Source organism: Myotis nattereri, assembly GCF_964212035.1.
Source record: "Myotis nattereri genome assembly, chromosome: Y".
Classification (NCBI taxonomy): Eukaryota; Metazoa; Chordata; class Mammalia; order Chiroptera; family Vespertilionidae; genus Myotis; species Myotis nattereri.
Genome location: NC_138094.1, coordinates 41,244,435 through 41,269,234, shown reverse-complemented (window position 1 = coordinate 41,269,234; position 24,800 = coordinate 41,244,435). Strand labels below are relative to the sequence as shown.

At 40.1% G+C, this 24,800-nt stretch overlaps 1 protein-coding gene across 1 annotated transcript in view; it reads left to right on the top strand.

Annotated features, from left to right (window-relative positions):
- The window catches only part of LOC308512203 (ubiquitin carboxyl-terminal hydrolase 9X-like), a 254,107-nt gene that overhangs the window by 33,925 nt on the left and 195,382 nt on the right, over positions 1-24,800 (top strand). Inside the window, exons 2-4 of the mRNA XM_081082000.1 lie at positions 862-1,114; positions 20,607-20,752; positions 23,005-23,084. Coding sequence (XP_080938126.1) covers positions 1,019-1,114; positions 20,607-20,752; positions 23,005-23,084 — 322 coding nt within the window. The 5' untranslated portion in view covers positions 862-1,018. The remainder of the gene's footprint in view (positions 1-861; positions 1,115-20,606; positions 20,753-23,004; positions 23,085-24,800) is intronic.

Below are 24,800 nucleotides of genomic sequence, written 5' to 3'. Positions count from 1 at the left end.
CACAGGACGATGCTCTATCCACTGAGCCAAACCAGCTAGGGCTTCATTTGTTTGTTTGGTGACTGCTGAATGCACAAATTTACTAGACCTATTCAGAATAAATTTAAAGTTACTATAATACATATAGAAAACTTTTCTGTGATATTAGACTTCACACATACTTAATTTTAATTTATACAAATGTGTCTACATAAGTAAAAACATGTAAACTAATTTGTCTAAATTTTAATGTACACATTTAGAAAAACCTTTTTTATGTAATGCACTTTTGGCTCTAAGGGACACCCCTTCGCCCAAATTAGTTTATTATATTGAGATTTTAGTATAGTTGTTTTTTTGTGGGATTAAAAATCATCTGCTTCCTATACAACTTTTTAAATGAGAATGTCTATATACAGAAAATAAAAGTGAAACAGAGACTGATTTTTAGGGGGGACTACATAGAGGTGTGTATGTATGTATATACCAGGGATTTTTTTATCTACTTAGTCTTAATCTTATCCTTATAAAATCATATTGTTTTTCTCTGAATTTCGTTTTTCATTTTACTTACTAAAAAAGAAATCTTCATCCTGCTTTTGAGTATTTATATTTTCACAGTGTATTTAAGGCAGCATTTGATAGTCATATTACAGATTCTGAGTCAAAAATGAGAACTAAGAACCTTAAATTTCCTCTTAAATTATAAATAGTATTAAGACTGTACCTTTATGGTTTCTTATAACCACTGGTACAACAATATGAATTTAAATTGAGTTTACAGCATATAGATTCTGGTGCTGTTAGTAAACATTGACAATTGGAATGCCTCATTATTTATATTTTATATTTAAAAACGCATGCCTTTTTTTCTGCTTTTAGGTTATGAAATGGTCTATGCAAGATGGTCTGTCCTTGAGTTCAAGATTTTAAGGCTGACATATGCTGGCATTTTATCTTCTATAGGTGGACTATGATTTCTTCTCTTACAACAACGACATAAACAGATACAGTAGCAAAGATCTGTTCTGTGTCCAGTATGACAGCCACAACTCGTGGCTCTCCAATAGGAGGGGATGACAGCCAGGGCCATACTCCTGATGGACAGTCTCAGCCTCCTTTCCAACAGAATCAGGTAGGACATCAAGGCTTTGTTATTCTGGGGCTAAACAATGTCACACACCGTGAATAATTTGTAAAGTTATCATCAAAGCTATTGTCATTATAAGATACACTTAAACATTACTGAGACTCTTAGCAACTAAAAACCTACTGTACATGTTTGAGAGTGTAATTCTGCTTTTGTTTCTTTTTTATGTAAGACCTTGTGAGTGAATTTGAGGGCAAAAACATAAAAGCAGTCATTGTACCCTTTATTTATAAGCACACTAACCTTATGACTCTGATTAAATAATATAATAATATGTAAGCCTTAGTTGCAGTGTCAAAGTTTTATGCATGCCTGCATGGAAATCTTTTTTTTTTCCCCTTTGGAATTATTTTTATATGATAAATGGAAAATAATTGTAAAAGGCTTAACATTAGTCCTTTATTTCTAATTTTGGTAATTTTTACTTTTTCTTGTTCAGTTTTAGGAAGGATTAATCAATTTTACTACATTGTGCAAATTATTCTCTTTGTTTTGTATTTTCATTTGTATATGTTATTTTTAATCTTTATTAGTTCACTCCTTTGGGTTTGGTTTGCTATTTTCTGGTTTCTTATTAAGGAAATTTAGATAATTGTACAGCTTTTTGTTTTCATATTTTCTAAATACTGTAAATCTTGCCAAATCACATTCCATGACTTTTGATGTATTTTCTATCTCCTGTCATTTAGTTAACATCTTTTAAAATTTGTGCTCTCATTCTTCTGGGATGTTAAGATTTTTTTAAAATTTTATAACATGTGCTTCATTTTTAAGCAGTTGGAAGACTTTCTACTCAAATCCTTTGTGGACAGAGATTGTATTTTGTTAGTGATGTCATTACTTGGGAATCTATTGAGACATTGCCCAATGTATTTTAATTTACTAAGTACTTGAAGAAAAATTATATATTACTAGAGGCCTGGTGCATGAATTCGTGCACAGATGGAGGCCAGCCGGGGTGAGGGGCCACAGGCAGTTAGCCAGGCAGCCTCCCCCCCTGGTCGAATTCCCAATCAAGGGACAATTTACATATTAGCCTTTTATTATATAGGACTAGAGGCCCGATGCACAAAATGCGTGCAAGAATAGGCCTTCCTTCACTTGGCTGCTGGCACTGGCTTCCCTCTAGCACCCACAACCCAGGCTTCCCTCCGTTCACTGGCAGGCACCAATGTCCTGGGCTTTCCTCTGTCCACCAGCAGGCACCCGGGACCTGGGCTTCCCTTGCAGCCCCAGCTTCATCCTGAAGGGTGTCTGGTCTAATTAGCTTTTATTATTATAGATGATGTGGCATTCATTATACATGTCAGTTGAGTTATTCGCAGTTTGCTCATTATACTTAACATATGTTCCAAGTAGCCTTGTTTTGTTCTGTTTTAAATCAGTTGGTTTTGTCCTAGCCAGGTTTGTGCAGTGGACAGTGCATCAGTCTGCAGATTGACGGGTCCCAGGTTCAATTCCGGTCAAGGGCACATGCCCGAGTTGCAGTCTTTGTAGGGAGCATGCAGGAGGCAGCCTATCAATGATTCTTTCTGATCATTGATGTTTCTCTCTATCTACCTCTCCCTTCCTCCTTGAAATCAATAATAATATATCCTATATAATAAAAGGCTAATATGCAAATCAACTGAATGGCAGAATAACCAGTCGCTGACCTGCATTGACCACCAGGGGGCAGATGCTCAATGCAGGAGCTGCCCACTGGTGGTCACTGTGCTCCTACCGGGAAAGCGCCACTCAGCCAGAAGCACTGAGCCGGGCTTTTGACTGGTGAGCGCAACGGTGGTGTCGTTGGGACCCTCTCCGCTCCACGGCAACACTAAAAATGTCCGACTGCTGGCTTAGGCTTGCTCAAGTGGGGAGCAGGCGTAAGCCATTAGTTGGACATCCTCTAAAGGCTCCCAGACTGCAAGAGGTTGCAGGCCAGGCTGAGGGATCCTCCCAACCCCGCCGCCCCACACACCCAATGAGTACAGAATTTCATGCATCGGGCCTCTATTTTAAAAATAAATAAATTAGGTGTTTTATTACTAGTTAAGACATCTGTTAATCACTACCTGGAACTGTGGACTTACCCATTTCACTGTTTTAGTAATTCTAGCTAGATATATTTTGAACTTACAAGATGCGTACAAAACTGAAAATAGTTTTATTTATTTTTTTGTGTGTGATTGGCCCATTAACTAAAGAGAGATCTCTTTAATCTTCAGTAATTCTTGCTACCTTAAGATCTCACACATAGTGGTGGTTGTCATATACTTACTTTGTAGTTGTATTCTATAAAGTAAGTGTATAGTTGTAATGCAAATATAGTACAATAATAAATAACAAATGAATAAACTGTGTTTTGTATACTCACAATTGTAAATCTACATTTGTGTATTCTTGTGTTAGTATAACTTTACTACATTTTATGAGAGGGAGGAGGGTTATTGTTATGAGGGATGTCTTTTCCTGTCCTCATATTTAAAGCGCTTACTATTTATGTTGTCTTTTATAAATTACCCTAAATCCAACCATTTTAAATGTTCTCGTTTTATTTTTGTTTTTATTTTTTAATACGCTTTTATTGTTTTTCTTAGAGAAAGAGAGGAAGGGAGAGGGACAGAAAGATAGAAATATTGATCGGCTGCCTCCTGAATGCAACCTGAGCATGTGCCCTGACTCGAAATCCAACCCATGACCTCCTGGTTCATGGATCACTGAGCCATGCCAGCCAGGCCTTTTTTCATTTTTCATAGGCTTTTTAGTTTTTCAGTTCACAATAGAGTTGAGCAGAATGTACAGAGTTTCCATATGCCTGCCCCTAATCATTTATCCTCCTCCACCAGAATGGTATGTTAAAAATCAGTGAAAGAAACTACATTGACACATCGTTATCACATAAGCTATAGTTTATATTACACTTCACTTTTGAATATTATGGATTTTCTACAAATGTTTAGGTTTATTGATACACTGTTATAATTTTATCACTGCCTTAAAAACTAGTCCTTTCATTCCTCCCTTCCAGAAACCCTGGGCCATGACTGTTTTTTTTTATCTGGCTTTATAGTTTTGTCTTTTCCAAAATATAATATATTTTACATCAGAAAGTAGCATTTTCAGATTGGCTTCTTTCAGTTAGTCTTATGCATTTTAAGCTTTTCTCTGTTTTCATAGCTTGATAGCTCTCTGTAAAAAAACACACAAGCCGAAACTGGTTTGGCTCAGTAGATAGAGCGTCGGCCTACGGACTGAAAGGTCCCAGGTTCGATTCCGGTCAAGGGCATGTACATTGGTTGCGGGCACATCTCCGGTAGGAAATGTGCAGGAGGCACCTGATCAATGTTTCTCTCTCATCGATGTTTCTAACTATCTCTCTCCCTTCCTCTCTGTAAAAAATCAATAAAATATATATTTTTTTAAAAAATTAAAAATCTACACTAATAAAAGAGAAAAATGGTAATTGGCGTACGGCGATACCTTTTTCATTGGCTAATCAGGGCTATATGCAAATTAACTGCCAACTAAGATTGGCAGTTAACTGCCAACAAGATGGCGGCTAATTTGCATATGTAGGCACAATGCAAGGAGGCGAAAGGGAAAGCAGGAAGAAGCCCCCTGCCACTGACAGTGATCTGAAACCCAGGGGGGAGCTAAGATCGGAGAATCAGGCGCCTTTGCCGCCTGGCCAGTGATAGCAGGAAGTAAGGGTGGAGCCAGCGATGGGAGCTGGGCAAGGTCAAAGCTGGCAGTCCCAGGAGCTAGGGGTCCCTTGCCTGGGCCTAAAGCGAAGCCCACGATCGCGGCGCCCCCCACTGCCACTGCAGGTCCCCGCTGCCTGGGCCGGACGCCTAGGCCAGAGGTGTTAGGCCTGAGCAGGAGCGGAGCCTGCAACCGTGGGGAGCTGGGGGTCCCCTGCCCAGGCCTGACACCTCTGCCGGAGGCCTCAGGCCTGGTCAAGGGGCCGATCCGGTGATTGGTGATCGGAGGGTGATGAGGGTCAACTCCTCTGGCCGAGGCATCAGGCCTGGGTGGGGGGCGGAGCCGGGGATTGGGGGGATATGATGGTCCCCTTGCCCAGGCCTGAAGCCTGGGTCAGAGGCGTCAGGCTTGGGCGGGGGGTGGAGCAAGCGATCAGAGGGAGATGGGGGTCCCCTGCCCAGGCATGATTCCTGGGCCAGAGGCCTCAGGCCTGGGTGGAGGCCAGAGCCAGTGATCGGGGGGAGATGGGGGTCCCCTGTCCAAGCCTGACACCTCTGGCGGAGGCGTCAGGCCTGGGCAAGGGACCGATCAGGCAATCGGAGGGTGATGGGGGTCAACGCCTGAGGGCTCCCAGTATGTGAGAGGGGGCAGGCTGGGCTGAGGGACACTCTCCCCCAACCCCCCCCCCCCCCACACACACACACCCAGTGCACGAATTTCGTGCACCGGGCCCCTAGTAAATAAATAAACACTCAAACATTTTATTCGTTGTATGTCTGAAGAATATCTTGGTTCTTGGTTGCTTCCAAGTTTTAGTACTTTTGAATAAAGTTAATATAAACATCCACCCATATTCAGTTTTTTGGGGGGACCTAAATTTTCAATTTATTTAAATAAACACCTATGCATGTGATTGATGGATTGTATGATTACAGTATGTTTAGTTTTTCGTGGGTTATTTTTATTGTTTTTTTTTCATGGCCTAAATAGTTTACTTTTGTGGACATTGGTGAGGGTTTGGTCTTGTATTTATTTATTTATTTACTTATTTACTTATTTTTTTCTTTAAATTAATAAATCTTTATTGTTCAGATTATTACAGATGTTCCTCTTTTTCCCCCCATAGCTCCCCTCCACCTGGTTCCCACCCCATCCCATGTCCTTACCCCCTGCCACTGTCCTCATTGATAGGTGTAAGATTTTTGTCCAGTCTCTTCCCGCACCCCCCACACCTCCTTCCCCCTCAAGAATTGTAAGTCTACTCCCTTTCTATGCCCATGCTTCTATTATATTCACCAGTTTATTCTGACTTAATTTTTAGGTTCACTTGTTGATAGATATTTATTTGTTGTCACTTTGTTGTTCATAATTTTTATCTTTTCCTTTTTCTTGCTCTTCCTCATCTTAAAGAATATCCTTCAGCATTTCATATAATACTGGCTTGGTGGTGATGAGCTCCTTTAACTTTTCTTGTCTGTGAAGCTCTTTATCTGACCTTCAATTCTACAGGGTAGCTTTGCTGGGTAGAGTAATCTTGGTTGTAGGTTCTTGCTATTCATCGCTTTGAATATTTCTTGCCACTCCCTTCTGGCCTGCATGGTTTCTGTTGAGAAATCAGCTGGCAGTCGTATGGGTACTCCCTTGTAGGTAACTAACTGTTTTTCTCTTGCTGCTTTTAAGATTCTCTCTTTGTCTTTTGCTCTTGGCATTTTAATTATGATGTGTCTTGGTGTGGTCCTCTTTGGATTCCTTTTGTTTGGGGTTCTCTTCGCTTCCTGGACTTGTAAGTCTATTTCTTTCACCAGGTAGGGAAGTTTTCTGTCATGAAAACTCATAGGTTTTCAGTATCTTGCTTTCTCTCTCTTCTTCTGACACCCCAGTAATTTGGATGTTGGTATGCTTGAAGTTGTCCCAGAGGCTCCTCACACCATCTTCATATTTTTGGATTCTTTTTTCATTTTGCTTTTCCGGAGGGGTGTTTTTTGCTTCTTCGTATTTCAAACCTTTGACTTGATTCTTGGGATCCTCTAGTCTGCTATTGGATCTCTGTATAGTATTTTTAATTTCAGTCAGTGTATGTTTAATTTCTGACTGCTCCTTTTCTATTTTTTTTTTTGGCATTCTCATTAATATTCTTGAAGGTCTCACTAAGTTCCTCGGAGGTTCGTAGAAGATTCTTGAGTAACCTTTTATCTGTGGTTTTGAACTCTATGTCCTCAATTAGTTTGCTTTCCTCCATTTCTTTCATTTGTGACATGTTTCTTTGTCTCTGCATTTTTGGCTGACTGCGAGGACCCGCTGTGTCTACAGTGGAAGAACTGCTGTGCTGGAGACACCCTTATGGGGCAGGACTTGCTTCAGTGGGGCTTTGGTGCTCACTGAGTCTGCTTCTTGAGTGTGTCCCTTATGGATGTGAGGAGTTGAAATCTGGTGTCTGACTAGGGGTACCCTGGCTCCGGGATCTCCAAGTCAACCACTGTGTGAGTCTACCCAGCAGGAGCTACAGTGATATCAGTAGATTGCTCTTCTTTGTTTGGGGTTTGGAAGCTTTGGAGCTCTCTGACCCAGCTGCAGTTTGTTAGGTTAGGCTGCAGAAGCGCAGATGATTCCTTTGCGCCTCTGCGCACAGCTTGGGGATGTAAATTGAGTGGGGTGGGGTCTCAGAGAATCACCAGGGCGGAGCAAACAACAATGGCTATTGTCAGCCTTCTCTGCAACTCTGGTTCTCTGCGTCCCCGAGTCCCGCGCCTGCACAGCAACAATGATTCCTGGGAGCAGTTCTGCGAAAATGCCACCCTCGCTCTCCGACCCGCTGCAAGACAGTCCAGTTTCTCCCCGTAGGAGTCTGGGACCCCAGAGTCTCGCCATAAATGAGTTCAGTGCATTCGAGAGCTTGTATCCCCTTCCGATTGAAAAAAACCACGCAACCAGGTGCAGCTGCCTCTCGCACGCCTTTGTACCTGTGTTCTTGGTACCTCTGCACTTCCTACCCAGACTCAGTGCGCTTTTTTCTTTCCTTCTAGTTGTAGAACTTCCACTCAGCCAGCTTTCCCTTGGTTCTGGATGATAGCTGTTTTGTCTTATAGTTGTAGTTTTAATGTTGTTGTGGCAGGCAGCACGTACAAGTTTATACCTATGCTGCCATCTTGGTTCTCAGTATGTTTAGTTTTATAAGAAACTGCCAAACTGTACCATTTTATGATCAAGGTATCTCCCCTGCCATATAAGTAGGGTGGCTGTACCATTTTAGTTTCCCACCAACAATGAATGAGAGTTCCTGTTGCTGCACATCTTTACCTGCATTTGATGTGTAAGGGTTTTAGATTTTGGCCATTCTAACAGATGTGTGTGAAATCTCATTGCTTGTTTTTTTTTAATTTGCTATTTTCTGATGACATGTTGAACAACTTTTCGTATACTTATTTGCTATCTGTATATCCTCTTTGTAAGGTGTCTGTACAGGACTTTTGCTCATTTTTTAGTGAGGTTTTGTTATTGATGACTTTTAAGAGTTCTTTTTATATTTTGGATAATAGTCCTGTAGTTTGCAATGTTTTCTCTCAATCTGTACCTTTTCTTTCATGAAACACATTGGTAATTTTAGTGAAATCCAGTTTTATCAATTCTTTCATTAATGTATGATGCCTTTGATGGTGTGTCAAAAGTAATCGCCAAACCCATTGTCATACAATTTTGCCTGTGTTATATTCTATGAGGTTTAAGTTTTGCATTTTACATTTAGGTCTCTGATTCAGTTTGAGTTAATTTTTGTGAAGTGTATATGATCTAGTTTTAGTATGCTCCCCCCCTTTTTAAAAATGTAATAGCCAGTTATTCCAGCAATATTTGTTGAAAGACTATTTTTTTCTCTATTGTATTATCTTTGCTCCTTTGTCAAAGATAAGTTGACTCTGTTTTCTACATCTTTCTTCGTCCTTTGAATTTTAACCTATATTTGCTTTTATATCTAACTTTTAAACAAGCTTTAAATTAACTAAGTTCAAGTTGGATTTTGCTTTTTGATCCACTCCATCTTAAATATTTAAATTGCTGATGTTTAAAATTATTCTTGAAATAATTTCAATAATACATCTTCTATTTATTTTTTTCTATTTATAGCCCTTATCCACATTTTTATTTTTATCTTTAAGTTTGTTTGTTTTTTGTTCCAGTTGAAAATTTTATGATTCCCTTTTCCTTTTTATTAACACTTTTTTTTTTTAACATTTTTAGTGGTTGCCTTAGAGTTTGCAACATACAAACTGTAACACTATACAGCTCCATGGTTAGTTAAATTACTTATAATGACAAATTATTCCTAATCCCGCCCTCTGATATTTTATCATTGAATACCTTCTCGCTTATATTATTTTGAAAAAATTGTTGTTATTTAAGAATAAGAAATACAAGTTATTTATTTTACTTTCAACTTGTCCTCAAATGCTTTTCTTTGTTTATTCACATTCAAGTTCCTGTCCTATGTCACTTACCTTCTCTTTGAAAAACTTAAACATTTTTTAAAAGCCAGATCTAAGATTAAAAATGGTGATTGAGTAAATGGATGCTGCATGGAATTCCAAACTGGAATTACAACTAAAATATAGAAAAACTTACTGAGTAATCAGTGGAAGACTCTCTGGAGAGAACTCTGATATTCAAGGACCAAGTGGAGACTGCATAGAAGCTGGTAGGAGAGTGGAGGTGCAAAAGGGCTGGCTGGCCCCGACAGGCAACAGAGACATCTCAGCTGTGGATAGTTGCCACTTAGACCTGTGGAGTCTAATTCCCAAGCTGGGCCCCTCAGCAGAGAGAACCAGAACTGAGAAGATACCCATAGAATATCTGGTTGTGTAAAGCAGCAGGGTAGCTGTCCACCAAGGAGAGATGGCTGGAAATTCAGGTACCCTCTTAAAGGGCCAACACATAAAATTCACTGTGGAGCCCCCTACTTGTGCTCCGAAAGAGGAACAGCAGAGTGGATTGGAGCTCAGTTAGCAATAGCAAGGATGGAGGGCTCTGGGATAGACAGCCCAGTTTCCCATGCTGAGCCATTCCTTCACACCGCAGAGGTCATCTTTCTCATGCAGACAATTGCTATACAGGTGTCATTACCTGGGGGGAAAGTCTGCAGACCTACCCTATTGGAAAATTCCTTGCTCCTTCCGAGACTAACAGCCTCCAGGCAGAAGCAGTTACCATATGCTGTTGAGAAAAACTCTTGCCACATCTATGGGTGATTGCCTGGGGGCAGATAAATCAGAATCCTATTAGTCAGCCTCATATAATTAGTCGGAAAGCTTTCTTGACAAAAGTCCTGCACTAAAGATTGAGAGGCTTAGTAGATCGACCTAATACATAGTCACAAAACAAATGGGCAGACACAATGAGGAAAAAAGAACCAATCCACAAATGAAAGGACAAGAGAATTGTCCAGAAGAAGAGATAAATGAAACCGAGATAAGAAATTCATCTGAAACACATTTCACAAAAATGATGGTAAAGATGCTCAACAGCATGAGAAAAGATATAGTAACTGTGAAAAAAGAACAGTCACAAATAAAGAATGGCAGCACAAATAAAGAACACATTGGAAGGAATACACAGCAGATTAGGGAAGGCTGAGGACTGAATCAATGAATTAGAAGACAAGGTTAAAAAAACCACTCAGATAACCAAAAAGAAAAAACAAAACACAGGACAGCTTAAGGGAGCTGTGGGACATGAAATGAAACAGTATTTGAATGGCAGGTATGTCAGAAGAGGCAGAAAGGGAGAGAAATAATAGCAGAAAGCTTTTTCTAACCTGCTAAAGGAAAATGTCACACAAGTACAGGACGCACAAAGAACCCAAACAGGCCCATGCCTAGACACATCAGAATTAAAATGTCAAAAATTAAAAACAGAACATTAAAGGCAGCAAGAGCAAAGCAAATTCTTACTTGCAAAGGAGCTCCATAAGGCTGACACCTGATTTCTCATAAGAAACTCTACAGGCCAGAAAGCAATGTCATGAAGTACTGAAGGTAATGGAATGCAAGGATCTGAGACCAAGGTTATTATATCCAGCAAAGCTATCATTCAAAATAGAAGGTCAAATAAAGAGCTTCCTTGACAAAAAAAAAAAAAAAAAAAATGGCTAAAAGAGTACATTACCACCAAGCCAGCAGTAAGAAATGCTAAAGGGACTGCTATAATAATAAGAAATAGAGAGTGTGCCAAACCGGTTTGGCTCAGTGGATAGAGCGTCGGCCTGCGGACTGAAGGGTCCCAGGTTCGATTCCGGTCAAGGGCATGTACCTTGGTTGCGGGCACGTCTCCAGTAGGAGGTGTGCAAGAGGCAGCTGATCGATGTTTCTCTCTCATCGATGTTTCTAGCTCTCTATCCCTCTCCCTTCCTCTCTGTAAAAAATCAATAAAATATATAAAAAAAAAATAGAGAGTGAAACCTAGCCATATAGAATTTAAATGGCAATAAATGAGCACCTATTGATAATAACCTTAAATGTAAATGAATCGAATGATCCAATCGAAAGGCATAGGGCAGTTGAATGGATACAAACATATGACCCAACTATATGTTGCCTAAAAAAGACACATCTCAGAAGAAAAAAACACACAAAATGAGAGAGAATGGGTGGCAAAAACTTTCCATGCAAATAGAAATAAAAAGCTGGAGCAGCAGTACTCATTCAAAATGAAGGCCATCAAGGGACAACAAAGATCACTACATAATACTAAAGGGATTGATCCAACAAGAGGAAATAACTCTGGTAGACACATATGCACCCAGTATAGGAGCATCTAAATATATTTAAAAACATTTCTAGAAGACTTTAAAGGAGAGATCGACAGTACAGTCATAGCAGGGAACTTTAACACCCTGCTTACTTCTCTGGACAGATCTTCCAGACAGAAATTAATAAGGAAACAGTGACTATAAAGGACACATTGGTTCAAGTGGATTTAATTGACAACTTATAGAACATTTCACCCCCAAACTGCAGAATATACATTCTTCTCAAGTGCACTCAGGTCATTCACAAAGATAGACCACATATTAGGACACAAGTCTCTACAAGATTGAAATCATTACAAGCGTCTTCTCAGTTCAGAGTGGATTGAAATTAGAAATCAACTTAAGTGAAAATGCCCTAAAGCATTAATAGCATGTTATTAAATGGAATGGGTTACCAACGAGATCAAGAAAAAAATTAAAAACTTCCTGGAAACAAATGAAAATGAATAAACAACAACCCAAAATATCTGGGACACAGCAAAAGCAGTCCTGAGAGTGAAGTTCAGAGGACTACAGGCCTACGTCAAAATGCAAGAAAAATCAACTATAAACCGTTTAATTTTACAACTAAATTAGAAAGAGAACAAGAGGAACTCAGAGTAAATTGAAGGAAAAAAATAATAATTAGAGCATAAAGAAATGACATAGAGACTAAAAAAAAAAATCAGTGAAACGAAGAGCTGGTTCTTTAAAAGTATAAAAACTAAACTGATGAACCATTAGCCAGACTAATGTAGAAAAGAGAGAACTCAAATAAAATTGGAAACGAAAGCAGACAGATACCACAGAAATACAAAGAATTATTTAAAAAATACTGTGAACAACTATGCCAACAAACTGGACAATGTGGATGAAATGGACAAATTCCTGGAAAATAATGTCTCCCAAAACAATTAGGAAGAAGCAGAAAACCTAAATGTGCCAATAACAACTGTTGAAATAGAGGGAGTAATCAAAAAACTGCCAGGAAACAGAAGTCCGGGTCCGGTCGGCTTCACAGGGGAGTATTTTTTACCAAAAATTCAAAGAACTAACATCTATACTACTCAAACTACTCTAAAAAAAACCCTAAAGGAAGGAACATTTCCAAGTTCTTTTTATGAGGACAGCATTATCCTAATTCCAAAAGTAACTAAATGCACTACAAAGAAAGAGAAGTACAGGCCAATATCCCTGATGAATAGACGCTAAAATTATCAACAAAATATTTGTAAATTGAATCTAGCAACGTATTAAAAAGATCATACACCATGACCAAGTGGTATTTATTCCAGAGATGCAAGGCTGGTACAATAGCTGGAAATCAATAAATGTGATATATCGCCTAAACCAATTGCAAGTTAAAAATCACATGATCATATAAATAGATGCAGAAAAATCATTTGACTAAATTCAACACCCATTTTTTATAAAAACCCACAGCAAAGTGGAAATAGAGGGAGCATATTTCAATATGATAAAGGTCATATATGACAAACTTCCAAAAAATACAATAGTCAGTGGGAAAAACTAAAACCATTTGCCCTAAGAACAGGAACAAGAATAGGAAGTCACTTTCACCACTCCTATTCAACACTAGAGACCTTGTGCACAAATTCATGTACCATGGGGTACCTTGGCCTGGCCTTCAGCATTGGGCTAAAACCGGCTCTCTGACATGCGCTCAGGCATCCTGAATTGCGAGAGGGCAGAGGCCAGGCCAAGGAACCCCATCAGTGTGTGATTGGGGCCAGGGAGGGACTGGCCCATCTCACTCAGTCTTCATCGGCTGGACCCCAGTAACAAGCCAACCTACCGGTCAGAGCATCTGCACCGTGGTGGTCAGTGCACATCATAGGGAATGGTTGAGCGGCCTTAGTGTATTATTAGCATATTAAGCTTTTATTATAGTACTGGAAGGATAGTACTGAAAGTCCTAGCCAGCACTCAGAAGAGGAGAAGAAACAAAAGGCATCCAAATTGGAAAAAAGGAATTAAAACTCTATTTGCAGATGACATGATATTGTAACTAGAAAACCCTAAAGACTATACCAAAAAATTACTCGGTTTAATAAATGAATTTGGCAATGTAGCAGAATACAAAATCAACACCCCAAAATTTATGGCTTTTTTATATAACAATAATGAATTCTCAGAACGAGAAACTAAACAAACAATCTCATTTACCATTGCAACAAGAGAATTAATTACTTAGTAATAAACTTAACCGTGGAGGCAGAAGAACCTGTTCTTAAAATTATAGAACATTGAAAAAGAGATAGAAGAAATAAATAAGTGGAAGAACATACTGTGTTTATGGATTGGTAGAATCAACATCATTAAAATTCCCATACTGTTGAAGGCAATCTACTGATTCAGTGCAGTCCCTCTTAAAATACTAACAGCATACCTTGCAGAGCTAGGACAAATACTCCAAATATTTATAAGTAATTAAAACAGACCCCAAATACCTGTAGCAATCTTGAGAAAGAAAAAAAAAGTTGGAGGAATCTTAATACCAGATTTAAAGTAATACTATACAGCCACTATAATCAAAACAGTGGGTACAAGAACAGGCATATAGACCAATGGACCAGAACAGAGACCCCAGAAATTGACCCAAGCCATTATGCTTAATTAATAATTGACTAGAGCATACAATGGAGTCAAGACAGTCTCTTCAATAAATGGGGTTGGGAAAATTGGATAGATAACATGCAAAAAAATGAAACTAGGCCACCAACTTACACCATACACAAGAACAAACTCAAAATGGATAAAAAAAAATTAAATGTAATTCGTGAACCATAAAAATCCTAGAAATAGAGAGAAAACCAAGATGGCGGCATAGGTAAACACCGGAAATTGCTGCCTCCCACAACAACTTCAAAAATACAATTAAAAGACAAAACTGACATCATCCAGAACTACAGGAATGCTGGCTGAGTGGAAATTCTACAACTAGAAGGAAAGAGAAAAGCACACAGAGACTCAGGAAGTGCGGAAGTAAAGTGCAGAGGTACAGAGGCGCACGTGGCAAGGGCTGGCAAATGAGGACGCGGCTGTCTTTTTGAATTGGGAGGGAGTCACAAGCCCTCGACTGCTCTTAACTCCAGGTCCAGGAAGTCTCTGGGGACCCAGACTCATACTGGGAGTAACTGGACTGTCTGGCAGTGGGCAGAACTCGGAACTCGAGAGCGGCTTTCTCTCACAGGTGCTTGCAGCGATTACTGGGACACTGAGACGCGGGGCCTCTTAGGACAGGGCTGAGGATCAGCCATAGCTGTTTGCTTCCCCTGTTGATTCCCTGGGACCCCACCCCACCCAAGCTGTGCGCAGAGGCTTTTGCATATAAATGCCTTGGCCCTTTGCAATCTAAAATTACCTAACAAACTGCAACTGAGTTAGAGAGACCCAGAACATCCAAGGCCCCACAGCAGCTTGCATTGCTTCACAGCTGGGCCTCATCTGGGCACCTCCAAATCCCAAACAAAGAAGAGGAACCTGCAGATCTCTCCGTAGCTCCCGCCGGTAGCCTCAGGCAGAGGCTAAATTAGCACCTCCTTAGATGCAAGAGCCATTGTAGCAGTGGTCAGAGTGGGACCTTCCAGATTACAACTCCTCAGATCCATAAGGGACACACTCGGGGCAGAATCAGTGAGCACCAAAGCCCCACTTAAGCAAGTCCTGCCCCAGAGGGGTATTTCCAGCACAGAAGTTATCCCACCATAGACACAGCTGATTCTCACAGCCAGTTGGCCTGGAGGTTAATTCCTCCCAGTGATACCTACAACAATCAAGGCTTAACTACAACAAGACTGTGCACAAAGCCCACAAAGGGGTGCACCAAGAGTGTCTACCTCAGGTAATTGGGGAGGCTGAACCACTGGGCCCTATAGGACACCTAGCACAGAAAGCCACTCTACCAACACAGGGAAGCAGCCAAAATGTGGAGACAAATAAACAGGTCACAAATGACAGAAATGGAGGAAAGCAAACTACTGGATATAGAGTTCAAAACCACGGTTATAAGGTTTTTCAAGAATTTTCTAGAAAGTGATGATAAATTTAGTGAGACCCTTGAGGACATGAAAAAGGACCAACTAGAAATTAAGCATACATTAACTGAAATAAAGAATAACATACAGAGATCCAACGGCAGACTAGAGGATCCCAAGAATCAAGTCAAAGATTTGAAATACGAAGAAGCAAAAAACACCCAACCGGAAAAGCAAAATGAAAAAAGAATCCAAAAATATGAAGATAGTGTAAGGAGCCTCTGGGACAGCTTCAAGCTTACCAACATCCTAATTATAGGGGTGCCAGAAGAAGAGAGAGAGCAAGATATTGAAAACCTATTTGAAGAAATAATGACAGAAAACTTTCCTACCTGGTGAAAGAAATAGACTTACAACTCCAGGAAGTGCAGAGAACCCAACCAAGAGGAATCCAAAGAAGATCACACCAAGACACAACATAATTAAAATGCCAAGGGCAAAAGACAAAGAGAGAATCTTAAAAGCAGCAATAGCAAACAGTCAGTTACTTACAAGGGAGTACCCATACGACTGTCAGCTGATTTCTCAACAAAAACTATTCACACCAGAAGGGAGTGTGGCAGGAAATATTCAAAGTGATGAATAGCAAGAACCTACAACCAAGATTACTTTATGCAGCAAAGCTATCATTCAGAATTGAAGGTCAGATAAAGAGTTCACAGGTAAGAAAAAGTTAAAGGAGTTCACCACCAAACCAGCATTATATGAAATGCTGAAAGGTATTCTTTAAGCAGAGTAAAAAGAAAAAGGTAAAGATAAAAACTATGAACAGCAAATACATATCTATCAACAAGTGAATCTAAAAATCAAGTGAATAAAAAATCTGATGAACAGAGTAAACTGATGAATATAATAGAACCAGGGGCATGGAACGGGAGTGGACTGACAATTCTTGGGGGGAAAGTGGTGTGGGGGTGCAGGAAGAGACTGGACAAAAATTGTAAACCTATGGATGAGGACAGTGGGACGGATAAGGGCAGAGGGTGGCGTGGGAACTGGGTGGAGGGGAGCTATGGTGGGAAAAAAAGAGGAACAACTGTAAGAACCTGAATAATAAAGATTTAATTTTTAAAAATCCTAGAAGTAGCTATTGTCACGAAAATCTCACACCTCTCTCGGGCAATATGTTTGTGGGTGCATCTCCTAGGGCAAAGGAAGCTAAGGAGAAAATAAACAAATATACTACATCAAAATAAAAGGCTTCTGCACAGCAAAAGAAACCAACAAAAGGAAAAGGGAGCCCATTGTAGGGAGAACATATTTGGCAATGATACGTTTAATAAAAGGTTAATATCCAAAATATATAAGGAACTCATGCAACTTAACAAAAGGAAGGCAAACAATCCAGTTTAAAAAAATGGTCAAAGAATATAGACACTTCCAAAGAGGACATGCAGATAAAACATGCTGTCACTGATCATAAAAAAGATGCAAATTAAAATGACAATGAGATAGTACGTTACACCTGTCAGAATGGTTATGGTCAACAGATCTACAAATGACAAGTGCTGGCGAGGATGTGGAGAAAGAGGGACCCTATTTCCCTGCTGGTGGAAATTCACACTGCAATCATTATGAAAATCAATATAGAATTTCTTCAAAAAAATTAAATGTGGAACCACCATTTGTCCCAGTGATCCCACTTCTAGGAATAGTCTATATAATAAAAGCCTAATATGCCAAGTGTACTGTCGTCTGGTTGTCTATTCAACCAGTCAAAGAGTAGTATGCTAATGACTGGCTTAGGCTGCTCAACCACTCGCTATGACATTTACTGACACCAAGGGGCAGACTGTCTACCAGTCGCTATGATGTACTCTGACCACCAGGGGGCAGACGCTCCAACTGGTAGGTTAGCTTGTTGCTGGGGTCTGTCCTATTGGGTCTGAGGGAGACAGGCTGGACATGCCCTGAAGCACTCCTGCAATCCCTCCTTTGCTGGCCAACCTCCCACGTCCCTCTCTGGCCTCGATCGTGCACTGGTAGGGTTCTTTGGCCTAGCTTGTGCCCTCTCTCAATCCAGGACCTCTCAGTGGGGCACATTGACTGTCAGGTAGTTCCATTCCATCTAATCTAATCTAATAATAGGCAGACATGGTAATTGACCATACTTCTGCTATACTTTCCATTGGCTAATCAGCAGGATATGCAAATTAACCCAAGCAAGATGGCGGCCGGGAGCCATGCAGCTGAAGCGAGCAGGAGGCTTGCTTGCTCCAGTGATGGAGGAAGCCAAGCTTCCTCCCTGCTGCGTCCAGGCTCTGAGCTCCATTCTAAGCAACAAAGTGGCAATTATAGAAGCTAAACAAACCCCAGATACCTGCTTTCAGCAGGGCCTTGACTTGGAGCTGGAGTGGCAACAAAGTTTCAATTATAAAAAGGTAAGTAAATTCCAGAATAAAAAAAATAAAAAAGGTGAGGCTGGGAGCTTCCATCACAGGCTTGGCCAGTCTGAAAACAGCCCTCAGCCTCTCACCCAGGCTGGCCAGACACCCCAGTGGGGACTCCCATCCTGAAGGGGGTTTGACCAGCTGCAAACAGCCATCAGCCCCTCACCCAGGCTGGCTAGGCACCCCAGCGGGACCCCCGTTCTGATCCGGGACACCCTTCAGGGCAAACCAGCCGGCCCCCACCCGTGCACCAGGCCTCTGTCCTATATAGTAAAAGGGTAATGTGCAAACTGACCCGAACAGCAGAAAGACTGGGAATGACTGGTCAGTATGACACACACTGACCACCAGGGGGCAAATGCTTAATGCAGGAGCTGCCCTCTGGTGGTCAGTGAACTCCCACATGGAGGAGTTCTGCTCAGCCACAAGCCAGGCTGATGGCTGCCAGTACAGCGGTGGTGGTGGGAGCCTCTCCTGCCTCCTCAGCAGCGCTAAGGATGTTCGACTGCAGCTTAGGTCTGCTCCCCGCTGGCAAGTGTACATCCCCCAAGGGCTGCCAGGTTGCCAGAGGGATGTCTGATTGCCAGCTTAGGCCCAATCCCCCTGAGAAGGAGGCCTAAGCCAGCAGGTCCCAGCAGGTCCCCCGAGGCCTAAGCCAGCAGGTCCCCCGAGGGGTCCCAGACTGCAAGAGGGCACAGGCCAGGCTGAGGAACACCCCCCCCCCCCGAGTGCACAAATTTTTGTGCACTGGGCCTCTCGTGTGTGTGTGTGTGTGTGTGTGTGTGTGTGTGTGTATGTGTTCATATATATATATGAACATTGTGGCAGAATGACTGGTTGTAATGATGTGTACTGATTAGGCAGGCAGGTGACCGGTTAGGGTCGAGCAGGCAGGCAGGCAGGCAGGCGAGCAGTTAGAGGCAAGCAGGAAGGCAGGCCGGTGGTTAGGGGTGAGCAGTCCCGGATTGCAAGAGGCACAGGCCGGGCTGAGGAACCCCCTTACCCTTCGTGCAAGAATTTAATGCACTGAGCCTCTAATATCCTAGGAATCCCAAAACACCAGTCAAATAGAATGTATGCACCCCTGTGTTCATAGAAGCATAATTTATGCTAAGATCTGGAAACAGCCCAAATGCCCATCAGTATATGAGTGGATAAAAAAGCAGTGGTACCTGTATACCATCAAAAACTATGCAGTTGTGAAAAAGAAGAATCTCTTACCCTTTGAGACAGCACGGAGGGATATAACTATGCTAACTGGTCAGTTTGGAAATGACAAGTATTCCATGATTGCACGCATATGTGGAATCTATGATAACAAAATAAACTGATGAATGAAGTTGATCCAGAAACATGGAAGCATGGAATCGTTCAGAATTTCAAAGGGAGGTTGGGGAAGGGAGGTAGGTCGGCGGTAATGAACCAAAGACCTTGTACACAAATATGTATAACCCATAAACACAAACCCTGGAGTGGGGTTCCGGGGACAGGCTGGTGGGGGTCGATGGAGGAAAAAAGGGGACATGTGTAATACTTCCAACAGTAAAATACTTATTTATTTTTATAGCTAGATGTACTAACAATTTCCTTACTTTTGTATGAGAAATTTCACTGTGAATTATAATTTTCAAGTTTAGAGAATTCTGAGAATTCTAGATTGGTGGTTATTTTCTCTCACCTCTTTAAATATTGCACTGCATTTCTTCTTTTTAAAAAATTTTTGGCTTTCACTGTTTCTGAGGAAAAGTCCAAAATAACACTTACCTACAGGTAAGGTGACTTTCCTGTGGCTTCTTTCAATATTTTTATTATCATTTATTTTCTGCAGTTTGAATATAATAGGTTTAGGTGTCATTTTTCTGACATTTATCCGGCTTGGTGTTCTCTGAGCTTCCTGGTTCTATGCTTTGGTATCTGATAATAATTGGGGGGGAAATTCTGAGTCATTGTTTTAAATCTTCCCTTTCTTTTTTGGAATTTGGTTTATAGTTGTCCAACAATTCTTGGATGCTTCCATTTCTTTTGTTTTCCAGTCTTTTTTTTTCTTCTCTTTATGTTTTAGTGTTGGAAGTTTCTCATGGTATGTTTATTAAATTCAGAGATTCTGTCTTCACTTTTGTCTAGTTTCTAATGAGTCCATCATTATTATTACGGTGGTTTTGATCTCTAGCAATTCCTTTTGTTCTTCCTTAGAATTTCATCTCTCTTACAATACCCACCTTTTTGCATAAGTATGTGTTCATTACAACTGTGTTTTATTTCCAGTAAACATTACAAAAAATTTTCTCTAATATTAATCTAGTTAACTCATTCAATACTATGTAGCCATTTATTAACTTAAAATATATTCTTAATTATGAATATTCTAAATTCTCACATGTTTACCAAAAAAAAAAAAGAAAAAAGAAAGAAAAAAAGATAAGCAGTGTGATTCCAATTTTATTAAGTGCATAAAAATATATATTGATAATTAAAAATTTTTTTCACTAATTTTTGTTGATATCTGAATTGCTAAATGTTGTTCATGTGTGATATAAATTTAAGTCTGGAATATTTTAATTTTTAAGACTTTACTACCTGATTCCTCCAATGAGAATTCTCCAGCAATGCCTCCAGATGAACAAGGTCAAGGTGATGCTCCACCACAACAGGAAGATGAGGAACCTGAATTTCCGCATAATGACTTGGCAAAGTTGGATGACATGATCAGCAGGTAGATTTTTTTTTTTTTTTAGTGGTGTTGTTTTTTGTTTTTTCTTTATGGAGGTAAAAAACAAAAAAGCAAACTACTTTATCAGCATTGCAACTAGTAATGATGAGTAAAGAGTGGATTGCCATGTCATAGCAATCTTACTGTTTTTTAAAATAGAGGCCCAGTGTTCGAAATTTTTGCACAAGGGTGTGTGTCCCTCAGCCCTGCCTGCACCTTCTCCCATCTGGGACCCCTCGGATGATGTCTGACTGCTGGTTTAGGTCCGAACCTGCAGTCGGATATACGTATCACAATTAGGAAATGCTGGCTCTTAACTGCTCACCTGCCTGATCGCCCCCCTAACTGCTCTCCCCTGCCGGCCTGATTGATGCCTAACAGCTCCCTTGCAGGGCTGGTCACCTCCAACTGCGCTCCCTGCAGGCCCAGTCGCCCCCAACTGCCCTTCCCTGCTGACTGATGGCCCCCAACTGCCCTCCCTTCTGGCCTGGTCCCTCGCAACTGCCCTCCCCTTCTGGCCTGGTCCCTTGCAACTGCCCTCCCCTTCTGGCCTGGTTCCCCGCAACTGCCCTCCCCTTTGGGCCTGGTCCCTTGCAACTGCCCTCCCCTTCTGGCCTGGTCCCTCGCAACTGCCCTCCCCTTCTGGCCTGGTCCCCCGCAACTGCCCTCCCCTTCTGGCCTGGTCCTCCGCAACTGCCCTCCCCTTTTGGCCTGATCTTGCCCCCAACTACCCTCCCCTGCCAGCTTGACAGCCCCCAATTGCTCTCCCCTGCCAGCCTGGTCACCTTCCAGTTGCCCTCCCCTGCAGGCCTGGTGATCCCCAACTGCCCTTCCCTGCTGGCCTGGTCCCCCCCACCTTCCCTTCCCTGCCAGCTATCTTGTGATGCGTGAGGGCGGCCATGTTGTGGCGTAGGACCACCTAGGTTTTATTAGTATAGATTCTTTATTGTTGAAAGTGTTACATGTGTCCCCTCTGTTCCCTTCCAAACGCCCTTTTACAGTCCCCCTCCTCAGGCCTTTACCACTCTATTGTCATGTCCATGGATTGTGCATATATGCCTATAAGGTCTTTGGTTGATTACCTTTCACCCACCCACTCTTACCCAGTTCCCCTCCAATATTCCACAGTCTCTGTTCCTTAATGTATTCTTAATAGCCTTATTAGTATTTTAGTCCTTACCACATACATTATAACTCAGAGTTCTTAATGTAGGGAATTGTTAGGGACTTTTAAAAATTGAAAGATAATGATAATGTCAATAAAGATTTCAAGTTAAGGATACTGTGTGACCCTAGGTATTAAGTTTCTAGCCTGGTGCTATAGGTAGCAAATTGCTCTTAAGCATTTATGATTGATTACGGGAGGTGTTAGTTGAATTTTCTTATATCTAGGGTGTCCATTTTTTTGGTAGTAGATACTTTATTGCAATAGATTATATTGTTGCTTAAATCATTTGTCTGGTGGTTAATTTTTATGACAGTATACTTGTAATTAGGAAAGCAGAACTGAGTTATGGTAACTTCTAAGGGCATAGAATAAAAAATAAGCCTTTTGTTGCCAAAACCGGTTTGGTTCAGTGGATAGAGCGTCGGTCTGTGGACTGAAAGGTCCCAGGTTCGATTCCGGTCCAGGGCCAGATGTTTCTCTGTCATCGATGTTTCTAACTCTCTATCTCTCCCCCTTCCTCTCTGTAAAAAATCAATAAAATATATTTTTTTAAAAAATAAGCCTTTTGTGTAACTAAAACCAACAAAAAATGATAGTTTCGATATATGTCTGACAGATTATTTGTAATAGGTATCTTTATCAAAACAGAAGTATTTGGGGTAATTTCTGTATTTTTAGTAAAGGATAAGGAACAGATGGAAGAAAGTTCTTTCTAGAAAGTAGTGGTTTTTAAGATACTGGGGAAACACTAGCTCTGAATATGGTCTAATTGCCTTTTGATATAGAAGTATACTAATGATGGTAAGGACTCCAAATCCATAATCTTTAGGAAAAATTGATAAACGTCCTATTGATTTGAGTTGAGTGAGAAATCAGATATTTGTCTCCTGTTTCTTAATGTCTTTTTGAAAATCAAAAGAGAAAGGTTGTCTATCTCCTTATTAAATTTTATTGTGAATTTATAATATAGTCAGGGTTTGTTTGTTTTCACTTTTTCATAGTAAAAATAATTAAGTAGGCAATGTATTTATAGCACTGATTTTTACTCAACCAATGCATCATCCTTTTATTTTGTAATAATTTTTAGGTCTCATTGGTTGGTTCCTGACTTGCCAAAAGGAGAATTAGAAGTACTTTTAGAAGCTGCAATTGATCTTAGTAAAAAAGGTGAGTTTATAAGGTTACTATGTTTCTCATAATGTGTGCTGCATATATACTTCCACATTGTTCTTGTGGCTTTGCTTTTCTCTAGTGCAGCGGTTCTAAACCTGTGGGTCGCAACCCCTTTGGGGGTCGAACGACCCTTTCACAGGGGTCGCCTAAATACATCCTGCATATCAGATATTTTCCTTATGATTCATAATAGTAGCAAAATTACAGTTATGAAGTAGCAACGAAAATAATTTTATGGGTGGGAGTCATCACAACATGAGGAACTGTATTAAAGGGTCGTGGCATTGGCAATGTTGAGAACCACTGCTCTAGTAGGAAGTTATTATGTATTCCAGAAACTATTCTATCTCACTAAAACTTCTTAGTAATGCTTATATATACCTAGAGCAAAGGTTAATAGAAACTTTGGAGGGTTTTGGAACATCTGAATACTTAAAAATTTTAGATAGACTTTTACATTTCAATCATATTTCTAAGGACACGATCTCTTTCATTATATTTTTAAAGGAGTTGTTACTCAGAAGTTGAAAAACATTTTCTAGAGTTGATTTAAAAAATCTGTTATGCGAAATGGTATCATTAAAGAATACTATATGACAATATAACTTCAAATACAACTCTACTTTATTGCACTTAAAGCGTTTATAATTGAGAAATACGCTATTTTTTAAATAATTTCAGTAAAAAATATTTGAACTTGCCTAGCTGGTGTCATTCAGTTATTAAGTGTCCTCCCCATGAATGAAGAGGTTTTGGGTTTACTTCCCTTTCAGGGCACATGCCATGGTTTCAGATTCGATCCCCAAAAGGGGACATGTAGGATTCAGCAGATCAGTGTTTCTCTTTCTCTCTCCTTCTCCCTTCCAATAAAAATATATTTTTAAAAAATTATTTTAAGAAAACTAGTTGAACATTTGAAAAGAAAAAGGATATGCTAACAGAAGCCCCATCTGTTTGTTTTTACTGAAAATTTCTATTTCACTAAAGCATGTTAACTCAGTATTGCGTGTTTGATTTTTTAAAAACACACAGTAAGTTGTGAGGTTTTGTTTTTGTTTTTTTCTTGAAAAATTATGTATTTTGCAACCAGTATAGAAAATCTGGTATTTTTATTGTTGGCTAGAAGTAAAAGTTTGATTTTGGAATTAATCATTTTTCAGTGACTTTTCTAATATTACATACAGATAAATTCTTTTAGTAAATGAGTAATTTTTGTATTAATCTCTATTTGATCAAGTCCTTACAAGTTAAACAAAGGGCAAAAAACATTTTCTTTACTTGGTCATTAAATAAGAACTTGAAATGGTTTATTTAGTAAGATGTACTTATTGAGTGGTAATGTCATTAATAAATATTTTAATATCTTTGGTATATTAGGAATTTTGATGCTGAAGCTGACTGTGGGAAGGGAGATAATTTCAGTGAACTAATAGTAATTATCCTGTGGTAATTTAAAGAGTGTTTTGTTATGTTTAAGTTTAATCTTATTAACATAATCTAGTCACTGAAAATATCTTACCAGTTAACAAATGTTTTTCAATACTCAGACTTACTTTATTTGCAAATTTATCCATTAATTGTATGAGTTATGAACTAGGCATGTTCGAGGTAGAAGATGAGCAGAAATTGAAAAGGTAAAGGTACATTGTTTCATAAGATTGGCAGTGAATGTATGTCACTAGCAGGAACTTTCCCCATTCTTTTTCAGGG